At 43.3% G+C, this 14,954-nt stretch overlaps 1 protein-coding gene across 7 annotated transcripts in view; it reads left to right on the forward strand.

The window, feature by feature from the left end:
* Positions 1-14,954, forward strand: part of LOC144600208 (protocadherin gamma-B2-like) — a 219,018-nt gene that overhangs the window by 12,470 nt on the left and 191,594 nt on the right. For 4 of the 7 annotated variants that reach the window (XM_078411703.1, XM_078411708.1, XM_078411721.1 and 1 more), the window contains exon 2: positions 476-511. The exons of 2 other annotated variants lie outside the window; for them this stretch is intronic. In XM_078411703.1, the coding sequence (XP_078267829.1) occupies positions 476-511 (36 nt within the window). Of the gene's footprint in view, positions 1-475; positions 512-7,942; positions 10,518-14,954 lie in introns of those variants that run through there. One more of the 7 variants, XM_078411706.1, reaches the window with a different exon arrangement.

Raw genomic sequence — 14,954 nt, forward strand, 5'->3', positions numbered from 1 at the left:
GGGATGGCGGGACTGTCATATGAGGAAACATTGGAAAGACTGGGTTTGTATTCACTGGAGCTTAGAAGAATAAGAGGAGATCTCATAGAAACAAATCAATATTATTAAAGGACTGGACAATCTAGATGCAGGTAAAATGTTCACAATGTTGGGGGAGACCAGAACCAGGGGCAAGGGTCTAACAATAAAGGGGAGGCCATTTAAAACAGAGGTAAGAAAACACTTTTTCATCCAGAGGGTTGTGAATTTGTGGAATTCTCTGCCACGGAAGGCAGTGGAGGCCAATTCACTGGGTGAATTAAAAAGAGAGTAAGATGGACCTCTTGGGGCTAGCGGAATCAAGGGGGATGGCGCGAAGGCAGGCACGGGTTACTGATTGTGGATGATCAGCCATGATCACAATGAATGGCGGTGCTGGCTCGAAGGGCCGAATGGCTTCCTCCTGCTCCTATTTTCTGTTTTCTATATTTTCTAGATATGCTGTAAAAGATATGATGTATCTTCCGAAAAGGTAGGAACGTGTGTCCTTTGAATCTGTTGCTCCTCCGTCTAGTTGAAATCTAGCTGAATGACCAGTTCTCAAGTCCACTTCACCAACTTTCCCCACATCTCCATCTGAATAAGAATATATCTAAACGCCTTTATCATACACTCAGCCCTCAGCTGAGTGCAAAAGTCGTAAGGCGGAAGCAAAGAGGAATAATGGCAAGGTCTGTGATTAGCAGTTAAATGATAAAGGACTTGAATAAGGTGGTAGTGGGTCTCAGGGTTAAGATGAATTTGGATATACAGATAATGATAATATGTGTTCTTGAACTACAATGTAATCCAAATCCAAAATCCAAAATAGCTTTATTTGTCATTCGTACAGAACGAGATTACTTAGCCAGCAGTACAAAAAACACAAGACACAACCCCAACACAAACATCCATCACAGTGACTCCATACACCCCCTCACTGTGATGGAGGCCAAAAACTTCCCCTCTCTCTTCCCCCATGCCCCTCCCACGTACAGACAACTCGACCCCTACCGAGGCGACCGACCCGCTCAGCCCCCGCAAGGAGATGGAAAGTCCACGCGGCCGAGCCACACCGGGCGATGGAAAGTCCCGCGGCCGAGCCGCGCCGGGCGCTGTTCAGTCCCGTAGCCGCGCCGCACCGGGCGATGAAAGGCCCCGCGGCCGCACCGGGCGCTGTTCAGTCCCATGGCCGAGCCGCACCGGGCGATGGAAGGCCCCGCGGAAGAGACCTAAAAAAAGAAAGATTCCCCCCCCCCCCACATACACCCCCCACATACACCCCCCCCCCCTCACATACACAACCAAAACAAAACACCCCAACACCGACACACAAACAAAAAAAGGACAAACAGGACAAACAGACTGCCAGCGAGCCGCAACCGTTAGGCGCCGCCACACGTGACCTGTGTCATTAACATCACACAATGTCGTCTTGTGCTAATTTTTCAGAAAAAAAGAAGTTACATTGTAATATACTTTTGCATGCGAAGACTCGTAAACATGTGAGGGAGGAATTCTAAATATATGTCCTCTGCTCTTGGATTTACCTATGAATGAGCGTGTCCTCTCAGCATTTATTACATTTACCTCTCTAAGATTCCCTCTCTTTCTACTGACTTCGGGTGTCCTTAGTTTGTCTGAAGCCTTCGGCAAAGGTGATCACGTGATCATGTTTCTGCATCTAGCCAGTGTCTCACAGCTAGAACAGAAAATATTCACCTGGTTACAATTTTCCTTCAACAAGCATTGCCATAGTTAGCATCCTTTCCATTGCATAAATTCACTTCATCTGATGTCGTATCAATAATTTATTTTCTCTCATATCCAGATACTATCACTCCACATTATCATTCAACACAAGTAGTAACACTTTCTTCCTGCAACTGCCAACACTCCCTTTATTTTGAGTAAAGGCTGCTCCCTTGTCCACGGCTGCTAAATTGCAACACTGGTTCTCCAACATTCAGTTTTAGATAGGCAAGGATTTCTTCACCTGAATTGCTGCAATTACTGAAGCTGTTCCCTTTTGTTCTCATCATGACGTCGGTTTTCCAATTATAAAATCCCACTTTCTGCATTAAATCTTATTCAATCAGTCACTATTGCTTTCGATTTAACCATGGGGGAAGCTTGACATCACAAACACATACGAAATGTTCGCTCTGTAACATTGTGCAAGTCCAATACTACGAGTACATTATTTGCTTATTAGCTGCAAAGGATTCCGATATCACATGGACGTTTTCAGGCTATCCTTCTTCCGTCATCTCTTCATTGATTTGAAGTAATCTAAAATTTTGCTGGCAAATAATTGAAGGGATAAATGTTTTGCGTAATTACAGCAAATTGTTCTTTTCTTTTCATAAACACTTCAATAAACTATAAAGAATTCTTGCAGGCTTCTATCTACGCGTCTTTTGCACAGATGGATGGGGCATATAGGTCAGCCATTTAAGCATTATAACCTTGATCTAGAGCCAGCAAAGCAACAGAACAACAACACAACAAGGGAAATATTAATGCATCTGAAATTTACAATATAATCCTCTGAGAGAAAACTGTGCACTGCGAAATGTACACAAGAGTAAGCTTGCAGGGAATGGGACAAAACTAACCATAAACGCCCCTATAGATATGTCAAGAAAATTAAGATTGGTGAAGAAAATGTAGGTCCATTAATATCAGAAGTAGGAGCAACTGGTAATGAGGAATCCAAATCCTGTTAGCGAGTTGAAATCTGTTCATGATTCCATTAAGGGGACTCAAATAACTTCCAAGAAACGTTATGGAACCTAACGACCAGCGATGGGGAGGAACTGAAAGAAATCGGTATTAATGGGGAAACAGCATCACGAACAGTGATGAAAATTAAGGCCAATATATCTCCAGGCCCTGATAACCTGCATCGCGGTGTCCTTAAAGGGGTAGCCCCAGCATTTGGGATCGCAATGGCAGTCATTTTCCAACATTCTTTCGTTCCAATACACTGGAGTGTAGTTAATCTCATCCCACCTTTCAATAAGGGAGGGAAATATAAAACAGAAATGTGTAGACCCAGTTTGCCTATTTCTGGCGGGAAAAACTTGAACCAGTAGCAGTGCATTGAGAAAACAATGAAAAGATTAATCAAAGTCAGCAAGGATGTGCAGAAGTGAGACGATATTTGGCAAACGTTCCAAAATCTTTTGGAAATGTGGATAACTATCTCTTACTGTGCCTTAGACATTCGAGAAAGTCTGGCAACGACCCATATAATCCAGAAATGTAAAGAACTTGGGAACGGAAGTAATGCAAGTCAATGGATAGAGAACTGGTTTGTAGACAGGAAACCGCACTATGAGAAAAACAGGTAATTTACTGAGTAGAAGGCTGAGAACAGTCACTGACAGGAACAGGCACTTCGTCCCGTGAGGTCTGCGCTGAAAATTATTCTTAATCGAATCCCTCTGCACGCATGTGCTCCATATACCCTTATTCTCTGCATATAAACATGCCTATCAAAAAGCATGCTGAACGCCACTATCGTATCTATCTCCATCCCACCACGCTCAGCGCGTTGCAGGCACCTACCATTCCCAGAGAAAAAACACATGCCAAGCACTCCTTTGCACACACCCCTCTGACATAGAAAGAAAGATATAGAAAATAGGTGCAGGAGGAGGCCATTTGGCCCTTCGAGCCAGCACCGTCATTCATTAAGATCATGGCCTATCATCCACAATCAGTAACCAATGCCTGCCTTCTCCCCATTTCCCTTGATTCCGCTAGCCCCGATAGCATTCTCTAACTCTCTTTTAAATTAATCCAGTGAATTGGCCTCTACTTGCCTTCTGTGGTGGAGAATTCCACAAATTCACAACTCTCCGGATGAAAAGGTTTTTTTGTCACCTCAGTTTTAAATGGTCTCCCCTTTATTCTTAGACTGTTGCCCCTGGTTCTGGACTCCCCCAACATTGGAAACATTTTTCCTGCATCTAGCTTGTCCAGTCCTTTTTCAATTTTATACGTTTGCATAAGATCCCCTCTCATCCTTCTAAATTCCAGGGAATACAAGCACATTCTTTCTAATCTTTCCTCATATGACAGCCCCGCCATCCCGGGGATTAACCTCGTGAACCTCCGCTGCACTCCCTCAATAGCAAGAATGTCCTTCCTCAAATTAGGAGACAAAAATTCACGCAATTCTCCAGATGTGGTCTCACCAGGGCTCTGTAGAACTGCAGAAGGAACTCTTTACTCCTATACTCAAATCCTCTCGTTATGAAGGCTAACATGCCATTAGCTTTCTTCATTGCCTGCTCTACCTGCATGTTTACTTTCAGTGACTGGTGTACAAGGACCCCCCAGGTCTCCTTGCACTTCCCTTTTTCCTAATCTGACACAGTTGAGAGAATAATCTGCTTCCTTGTTCTTGCCGGCAAAGTGGATAACCTACATTATACTGCTTCCACCATGGATCTGCCCCCTCACTCAATCTGTCGAAGTTACACTGCAATTTTTCTGCTGTCCAAATGCGCCTTTATTACTTCTTTAATAATTGACTCCAGCATCTTCCCCACCACCGATGTCAGGCTAACTGGTCTATAATTCCCCGTTTTCTCTCTTGTTCCTTTCTTGAAAAGTGGGATAACATTAGCTCCAATCCACAGGAACTGATCCTGAATCTATAGAACATTGGAAAACGACCACCAAGACGTCCACGATTTATAGAGCCACCTCCTTGAGTACCCTGGCATGCAGACCATCAGGCCCTGGGGAATTATCAGCCTTCCGTCTCATCAGTCTACCCAATATTATTTCTCGCCTAAAACTCTCGTTTTCCAGGATGATCCTTAGGTCAACCAGATGCTTCTCCAGTGCCACAACACGGTCCTTCAGGTGTTGACCTTGGACACAATTTCCACAGTTGCAGAAGCCAGAGGCACCAGCGGTGTCCCTGACCTCTCACATCCTGCAAGCATCACACTGAATCAGATTACCTGTTATTTCTTCACTGCGTCTCACCCTCTCCAACTTTTGGTGTAGTCTCCTCCCTCAGCTTGCTCGCCGAAGAATCTCGAGCCAAAGATGCGCACTTTCCTCACAAGGCCAAAGACGCGCACTTTTCTCACAAGGCCAGAACCGCGCACTTTTCTCACAAGGCCAAAGACGCGCACTTTTCTCACAAGGCACAAGACGCGCACTTTTCTCACAAGGCACAAGACTCGCACTTTTCTCACAAGGCACTTCCCTCGACAAGGCCGCTCCCCGATAGCAAACCTTGTTAATATTAGCTGATAAATTGACTAATTAGCTAACTTACCGGTTTGCTAATTAAATTCCTCAGCCAATCCCCGCACTCACTCCTTCACCTGCCGCTCCTCTGCCGACCTTGAAGGTATGTGTTGCAGGCTGGCCCCGACCTTAAACTATGACCTCGAGTGTGTGACATTTCCACTCTGGGAAAAGAGTTCGGATAGCCGATCTGCGACTTTCATAATCTTCTGTACACCAGTCCAGCCCTCCGACATTCCAGCGATGCACTCCAAATTTGTCCAACCTCTCCTTATAGCTAATGCCGTATAACCCAGGTAACTGGGTTCATTGCTTGCACCTTATCTTTTAATAATAGATATTAATGTTTTAGTTTCGGCAATTACATTTAATGCTGTGGAATGGGGACGCTGAGCAGGATTTTAGATTGATTTAGCCAGGTTGAAGCAGTGGGCAAATGTATGACGATGCGATATAAGGTAGATACCTGTGAGGTTGTCCACTTTCGAAAAAACAGCAAAACAAATATTTTCCCAATTACATTACATTAATAAATCACATTACTGTAATATCATGCGGCGTTGGGGGCGGGGGGGGGGGGGGGGGGGGCGTAGGGGCAACGCGTTCCAAATTGAAAGCATCAGCTATGATCATACTGAATTAGGCTCGAAGGTCCAATGGCCTCGTCCTATTAGTAATCTGTTTCGATAAGGATCACACTTTTACTGCACAGCTGATACTGCGGTCAATGAGAATGCAAACGCTCTCCGAGCTAACGTGTCTTCTCTATCGCGTTGGTATCACCTCTGCCCTTCATTTAATGAGCTATGTGGCACCCATCATCAGTGACGTTGGCAAGGTGGCGATCAGCCAAACTCGTCGGAGAACTTTCAGAGATGATCAAAAAGTAAAGATTCCAATCACGAACCGACATTTTTAACAAGTTGCAATGTAAATAAAACAACGGAACCCATACAAGTGTTTCACAGCAAACATCAGAAACAAACTGAAATATAAAGTAGTTGAATTAGTTTAGGGTCCGTGTAATGGATAAGTTGATTAACTGTGTTAATTGAATGTGTCATTTTTCTTTAAGATGGCGAGGAAGCTGATCAGCAACTATTGCTTGGTGGATTACAAACCAAACTAACTTCATCTGTACAATAAGCAATAACTTTCATCGAACGTTACAGTAGTTAAAACTATTTATAAATATCATTTTTAAAAATCAGTTTGTCTCTCTGTAGATTGCATAGAAGAACGTCACAAACAGTACAGCCGTTGGGAAAACAGGAAATCACCATCAGTTTCATTACATTTGTTTGGAGTTTTGGAGGCTCATTATAAAGCCAAACATTTTAAATGCTATTTGATTAGATACTAAAACATTCTTACTTTTTTTAACTTACATTCTTATTTACATTCTTACTTACTAAAAAGGTGCCAGCACAACATTATTTGAAATATTTGTGATTTTATGTAGAATGCAATAAATTATCAAATTTACAGCACAGTAAGAACATGGATTCTAATAGAAATCATTCAAGGTTGGTTTAATTAATTATCCTCACGTGTACCGAGATACATTGAATAGCTTTTATTGCGTGCTGTACTGTTAAAGAAAACACTATACATGATTAAAATCAAGCCGTTCATATTGCACAGATAAAGGATGAAAGGGTACGACATTTAGTGCAAGATAAAGTCCGATTAAAGATAGTTCAAAGATCCAATGGGGTAGATGGGAGGTCATGACTGCACTGCAGCTGGTGAGTGGACCATTTAGTTGCCTGGGAACAAATGTTACTGAATCGTATGTATGCGTTTTCCAAATCTGTGCCTCTTGCCTGATGGGAGAGGGGAGCAGAGGGAGTGACCGGGATGAGACTGGTATATATGATCAGCATCAACTTGGTGATTTGAAACGGTTATTGCTTTTTCTTTATTAGTTCAAGGACGCAGGGTCGAGGATACATGGATGTAACCAAATGGCGGAACACCTTTTTGAATGAAAGGTGATGAATTGCACCTTTGATGTTCTAATCGCTTCTTTTCATGCGAAACTGGCATACAATTATGTAATAAAGAATTCATTGATTGAAAATGTGCAAGGTTTTAGAAAACGACATCTCTCCGTGGACATTTGCACTCTAATTTTATCTGGCGTTAAATCAATGAGCTTAGTGAGTTTGCCTGGTCCCGAGAATGTTGTTTTATTTTATCTCTTTAGTTTTGTTTCGCATGCGGCATCGCCAACAAAAAATATTCAGCAAATTCGGTATCAGACTATTATTGACAAGGTTTTCATTCGGCTGAAATTCCCCAAATATTGAAGGTAAGGGTTTAATGGTATTTATGTTGTGTAGCTTTAAATACAGTTGTTCTGTCTGACCTTGAAGCACTACAGCTTTAAGAGGTGAAGGGAATTCTGATTGGCGGAAGACCAGTCTGCCTTCGTTGACCAATCAGAATCTGAAATGAAACTGGTGATCCGGACGGCCCCTTCCACTACCCAGCCACCATCTCGTCAAATCAGAAGGGTGGGCGAAGTCGGATAGCGAGCAGCTCCGTTGCTTTGCGGCACGGATCCTACCGCAATTGTGGAGACATTTAGAGAAAGAAAGACAAATTAAGTAATCCGAACGGTTCGCAAAATGGAAAGGTATATTGTACCCCGTGATTTTTCGAGTTTTAAATACGGGAATCAAAAGCACTGCGGAAAAGATAATGTATTGTGCAGTCTCACGCTGAAACAATAAGAAGGTTCTGCGCTTGAAATGAGGTATACAATACATATTTTGCTGAAATACCAACTGTTGTGCATCGTGCTCTCTCCGTGGGATCTGTGTTCTGCGCAGATTCGATATTCAATTCCCGAAGAATTGCAACTGGGAGCGTTTGTCGGGAATGTGGCTGCCGATTTGGGTTTAGATGTAAAGCAACTGGCAGCTCGCGGTGTACGAGTTGCATCCGGACCGAGTAGGCAGTACGTAGCTATAAATTTACAGAATGGCAATTTACTGGTGAATTCGAAGATCGACAGAGAAGAGCTTTGTGGACCGATCTTCGACTGCGTTTTAGCTCTGGATTTGGTGCTGGAAAACCCATTAATCCTGTATCAGGTAGAGGTGGAGATTGTCGACATAAATGACAATGCCCCCATTTTCCAGAAGAACCAGATACGTCTGGAAATATCTGAGATTGTCGCTACCGGAACTCGTTTTACTCTCGACTCCGCGCACGATCCGGACATTGGGACCAATTCTTTGCAAACATATCAGCTCCTTCCCAACGAATATTTTTCGCTGGATATACAAATGCGCAGTGGTAAGGGAATGCTGCCAGTGCTGGTGTTGCAAAAGCCACTGGATAGAGAAGTTATATCAAATCACAAATTGACTGTAATAGCGAAGGACGGTGGTACTCCCGTGCGATCGGGCATCGTTCAGGTGAAAGTAACTGTGAAAGACGTCAATGATAATGCACCTGTTTTCCCTCAATCAGTGTACAGAGTTACTTTGCTGGAATCTGCTCCCCCGGGAACGTTGATTATCAGGTTAAACGCCACCGACTTGGACGATGGTCCCAATGGAGAGGTAACTTACTCCTTCAGTAGCCATAGTTCTACTATAGTACGTGAAGCATTCGAAGTGGATTCGAAAACTGGTGAAATCAGAGTCAGAGGTGTTTTGGATTACGAAGAAAACAGTGTCTTTGAGATTAATGTACAGGCAATGGATATGGGTTCTGGAGCAATACCCGAGCACTGTGATGTTTTGGTGAATATTATCGACGTGAATGATAACCCACCTGAGGTGGCGTTAAGATCGCTTTCAAGTGCCATCCCTGAAGATACCCCGGTTGGGACAATAGTGGCGTTATTCACAGCAGCAGATAAAGATTCGGGACAAAATGGTCAGGTACAATGTCACATTTCAGATCAACTGCCTTTTAAACTAGATTCGTCCAAGAAAAATTACTATAAACTGCTGACTGATCATGTACTGGATCGTGAAAATACCTCATGGTATGATATTACTATCCTATGCACGGATGCAGGCAACCCGTCGCTCACCTTCGAGAGGGCAATTCGGGTAGAAGTGTCTGATATAAATGACAACGCCCCACGATTTACTCAGCCGGTTTATACTGCACGGATTAAGGAGAACAATATAATTGGAGCTTCCATGTTCTCGGCGATAGCCCTTGATCCAGATGTGGGACATAACGCTCGATTACATTTTTCTCTAGCACCCACTCACTTCCAGAGCACCCCCATATCGGAGTTTGTCTCTATTAATTCACAAACTGGAGAAATATTTGCCCAGAGGTCCTTTGACTACGAACAAATAAAAGACTTTCAAGTTCAAGTTCACGTTCGTGATTCGGGTGTACCGCCGCTCAGCAGTAACGTGTCGCTGCACTTCGTTATCATTGATCAGAATGATAACGCCCCAGTGATCGTGAATCCTTTACCTGAATATGGCTCCATAGCAACAGAAACGATATCCCGCTATGCAGAACCAGGATACTTGGTTTTAAAGATATCGGCCACCGATGCGGACGCAGGAGAGAACGGTCATCTCTCCTATCAGATTTTGCAAGCTGCCAGCCCTAATCTTTTTACTATTTCAACACATACTGGTGAAATTTGGACTATCCGATCCATGGCAAGAACGGATGCATCGAAACAAAGGCTGAATGTTGTAGTAGCTGACAACGGAATTCCATCACTCTCAGCCAGCCTGACGCTATTATTGAATGTGGTAGACAGTCGTAGTGAAACGTTCTCCAGTGTCACCAGCTTGTCTCACTATACTGGGCTCACTCCTGATTTGACTCTTTCCTTAGTAATCGCCTTGGGGATAATCTCTGCAATTTTCCTGATGATTTTAATTATTCTTGCTTCTATACTTCACAAGGATAGGAGTGGATTGAGAAACCAGCATTGTTTCCCTGGTGTCTGCTGCTGTTGGGAAACAAGACAATCTTTGAATGGAATTAAGAAGGCCAGCAGAAGCCTTCAGATACCACCGAACTATGTTGAGGTATTTGGCGGTGATCCACTTTCCCAGAGTTTCCGATACGAATCATGTTCAACATTGCAGTCGGCGAAGAGAGACTTCATCACCGCGAACACCTGCAAATCATCCTCCGGTAACAATCGGGTCCAGAATGAGTACATTGGGGATGACAACACAAGAGTAATCAATACTGATAATTACAGTAAAGCTGTAACCGAGGTGAGGGGTTTCTAATCAAAGGGTGGACTCTAATACAAAAAAATAAACAGGAAATGCTGGAGACAGTGAGCTGGGTAAGCTAACATATGGGGACAGAAAGACAATTAACGTTTCTGGTCAAAGTGTCTCTTTGGGATTAACGTAAATGCCATACAACATCCAATTCCTCGACCCGAAACTTTTAGTTTCTATTCCCATAGATGTTGCTATCCTGACGAATATTCCCAGCATTGCCTGTTTCAATTTTAAATTTGCTGCATCTGCAGTTCCGTTTTTTTCTTCCAAAGGGGAAACTCTTATTGTTGTCGAGTGAGTGGCGCCTTAACATATATATTGTGATAATACCGCATTTCAGTTCCCTGGAAGTTTCTGTTTCTTAGCGCTGTGCATGCGTAATGTTTTATACTAATCTCTGGGAGTGCATGTTGCTTCTCCAGTACAAATATAACCACCATTAACAAGTGGTCGCGTGACATCAACGAAATGTTGATGGTGGCAGCTGAAGCTGTTGCCTGATGCAGACTTGATTGAGATGATTCTCGTCTCCAAGTCACTACGCTTAAATTTAAGTGTGCTGTTTGCAAAATGCGGGCTACATGTGCTTTAGTACTGAGAAAGTTTCGCTGTGTAATTTGTAAATCTACAGGATAGATTTCTCCCGTGTAAAGGATAATATTTTGTCCCCCTTTCTGCAAAGAGTTTCTGCAAACAGTTTCTGCAAACAGATCTGTTGTGTCAGAGCATGGGAGTTTCTCTCACCAAACTTCAAGAAGTAATTTAATGGCCCAGGAGGCGATGCGTTTATTTAATTGCCTTAGAATAGCCGAGGTTGTAAAATGGTCGCCAATCTTTTCGCATTTTGGTGTTTGGCTTCCTGGCGATCCAAGGAATAGGAGTAGGATCTTTGTCTTCTGCCAACCAGCCAACCAGCTATCCATGCTAGTATCTGCCCTTTGATACGGTGGGGTCTCATCTTTCTAAGCAGCCTAACGGGTGGCACCTTAACAAAGGTTTTTTGAAAATCTAAGTAAACATCTGCTTACTCTCCTTTGTCTATCCTGCTATTTACTTCTTCAAAGAATTCCAGCAAATTTGTCAAGGAAGACCCATTCACGAAGCCGTGCTGACCACGGCCTATTTTATCGTAAACTTCTAAGTACTCCGTAACCTCATCCTTTATAATGGACTCTAACGTCTTACCAACCACCGAAGTCAGTCTAACCGGCCTATAGTTCCAACTATTCTGCCTTGCTCCCTTTTTGCGCAGCGAGGTAATATTGGGAATTTTCCAATCATCTGGGACCACTACTGACTCTAGTGATTACCAAAATACCACCATCAATGCATCTACAATCTCTAAAGCCACCTCTTTCAGAACCCTAGGGTGCAGTCCATCCGGCCCAGGTGACTTATCGCCCTTCAGCCCTTTCAGCTTCCCAAGCACCTTCTCCCTAGTAATCACTCCACTAACTTCCACGCCCCTGACTCTTGAATTTCAGGCACGTTGCTGGTGTCTACCACTGTGAAGACTGATGCAAAAAAAGATATTCATCTCTGCCATATCTTTATTCCCCATTATCCCTTGTCCTGCATCATTCTCCAGCGGTCCAACCTGGAGACCCTTTCTTGCTCTTTGTATAACCTCTTGCAATACTTTTTTAATATTATTGGTTGCTTACCTTCGTGTTTCATCTTTGCTCCCCGTATTGTCTTTTTAGTTACCCTCTGTTGTTCTTTAAAAGCTTCCCAATCCCGTGGCTTCCCACTAAACTTTGCCTTATCTTTAGGTTTTATATTGTCCTTAATTCCTTTGTCAGCCACGGTCGCCTCTTTCTCCCCCCAGAATCTTTCTTCCTCTGTGGAATGAAAAGATCCTCCATCTTCTGGATTATTCCCAGAAACTCCTGCCATTGCTGTTCCACCGTCATCCTGCTAGGGTCCCTTTCCAGTCAACATTGGCCAGCTCCTCCCACATGTCTCTGTAGTCCCCCTTGCCCAGTTGCAATACCGACACATCCGATATCACCTCCTCCCTCTCAAATTGACGATGAAAACTTGTCATTTTGTGGTCGCTACCTCATAATGGTTCATAGAAACATGGAAACATAGAAAATAGGTGCAGGAACAGGCCATTCCGCCCTTCGAGCCAGCACCGCCATACATTGTGATCATGGCTGATCATCCACAATCAGTCACCCGTGCCTGACTTCTCCCCATATCCTTTGATTCCGCTAGCCCCTAGAGCTCCATCTAACTCTCTTTTAAATTTATCCCGCTAATTGGCCTCCAATGCCTTTTGTGGCAGAGAATTCCACAAATTCGCAACTCTCTAGGTGAAAAAGTTATTTCTCACCTCAGTTTAAAATAGCCTCCCCTTTATTCTAAGACTGTGGCTCCTGGTTCTGGACTTCCCCAACATGGGGAACATTTTTCCTGCATCTAGCTTGTCCAGTCCTTTTATAATTTTATATGTCTCTATAATATCCCCTCTCATCCTTCTAAACTCCAGTGAATACAATCCTAGTCTTTTCAATCTTTCCTCATATGACAGTTCCGCCATCCCAGGGATCAATCACGTGAACCTACGCTGCACTGCCTCATTTATAAGGATGACCTTCCTCAAATTAGGAGCCCAAAATTCCTTTACCTTGAGTTCCCTGAACAAATTCGGTTCATTACGAAACACTAATTCCAAATTTGCTTCTTCCCTGGTAGGCTCCACTACAAGCTGCTATAAGAGTCCATCTCAGAGGGACTCTACAAATTCGCTTTCTTGGGGTCCAGTACCAACATGCTTTTCAGTCTACCTGCATATTGAAAATATCCCATGACCACCGTAGCATTGCCTTTAATAATAGAAGTGTAAAGTATTATCCTAGCAGTGAAATCAATTTCATTTTCAGACCGTAGAATTGTCTCACAACGGATCATGCGTTAGTTATCAACGGTTTGCGCCTCGGATTAAACCTGTTTATCTCTATTCAATCATCAAATGTTGATGTAGTTGCCTTGGGCAAGATTTTCAATGCGTGGTAATTTCCCTCGAAAAAATGATTGTGAGCTTCTGATAATGGTACATCACATTACCGTCATGGCTACTCCTGGGGGAGTGTTTAGTCAATGATTATTAAAATATTGTGAAATATTATTAGGTTAACTTACTAGGGTGTGACTGGATGGGATATTTAGGGATGACGGGCCTTTCGTGTTCCTACTGCTCCAAACATTCCTACAGTAGAGACCGGGAGTTGTTGTAGACTCTTTACGAAAAAGCCATTGAACCGTGAAGATTTCTATACGGTATCATTACAACGTCCACTGATGCTGAAAAGCCTTCACGCGCATGAAACAAAAGCGTTCGAGTACAGTAAATGTTTCGCATAAGGAGCCACTGTTTACGCAGTCTGCATGCAAGATAACAGCTACGGATAACAATGTTATTGAAGCATCTATATTCTCGTTGAATGCTTCTGATCCCGAAATAGGACAGATTGGAAGTGATATTTTTCATGGTGAAATCCTGGGGTCATCAATCTCCTCTCGCGTATCCATTTATTCTCATATTTGTGTCATTATTTCCCGTTATCTTTTCATTCGGAACAACTGGGAGAGAGGGAGGGGGTGAGGGGGTGGAGTCAGATTCCACTTCGGCTGCAAGATTCCGGAGTCCTACGGCACTCCATCAATGAGCAAAACACAAAGAGCTGGAGGAGGTCAGGTAGCATCGGTTGAATTAATGAATAGATGGCGTTTCCAATCGTGAAACTTGTTCTGACTGCACAAGGGTCGCTAATCGAAATGTCTTCTGTCCATTCCATCCACAGGTGTTGTCTGACTCTCTGGATAACTGCGGCGCTTTGTTTTTATTTCAAGATCCCAGTACCTGCATTTACTTGCGGCTCCGTTTCATTGCCCTCGAATAATGCTTCAGTAGACATTGTTATCCCTGTTCAGTATGATAAAGCGTGATCGTGCACCATTGGGCAGATTATAACAACAGAGACAAGTTCTCGGTTTGCCGAGGCAGGATAACTAGTTGTCTGGATCTTAGCTATTGCTGCTGACGCCGGACCCCTCTCACTAGTTTATTGAAATTACCCGAGAGCATTCGCACTATTTAATCCGGTAATGGTAAAATCTGCACTATCTGTCATATAGAGAAAATGGTCCAAAGACGCACACATTTCTTGGTTAATTGGCTCAGTTTAAAATTGTAAAAACAAATCCCCAGCGTGCAGGATAATTTACGGTATAGGGTGATTGCTGCTCGGCGCGGGCTCGATGGGCCGAAGAGTCTGTATACGCTGTTTCTCTAAAATCTAAAGTCTAAAAGCCACTGGCAGAGACAGAAGTATCTATGATGAACTTTGTGGTGTTGATTGTATATCATAACCTGAAATAGTATAGTTGGTCGAAATTAATGGTCTAGCAATAATG

The sequence above is a fragment of the Rhinoraja longicauda genome, chromosome 14 (genome assembly GCF_053455715.1).
Source record: "Rhinoraja longicauda isolate Sanriku21f chromosome 14, sRhiLon1.1, whole genome shotgun sequence".
NCBI lineage: Eukaryota > Metazoa > Chordata > Chondrichthyes > Rajiformes > Arhynchobatidae > Rhinoraja > Rhinoraja longicauda.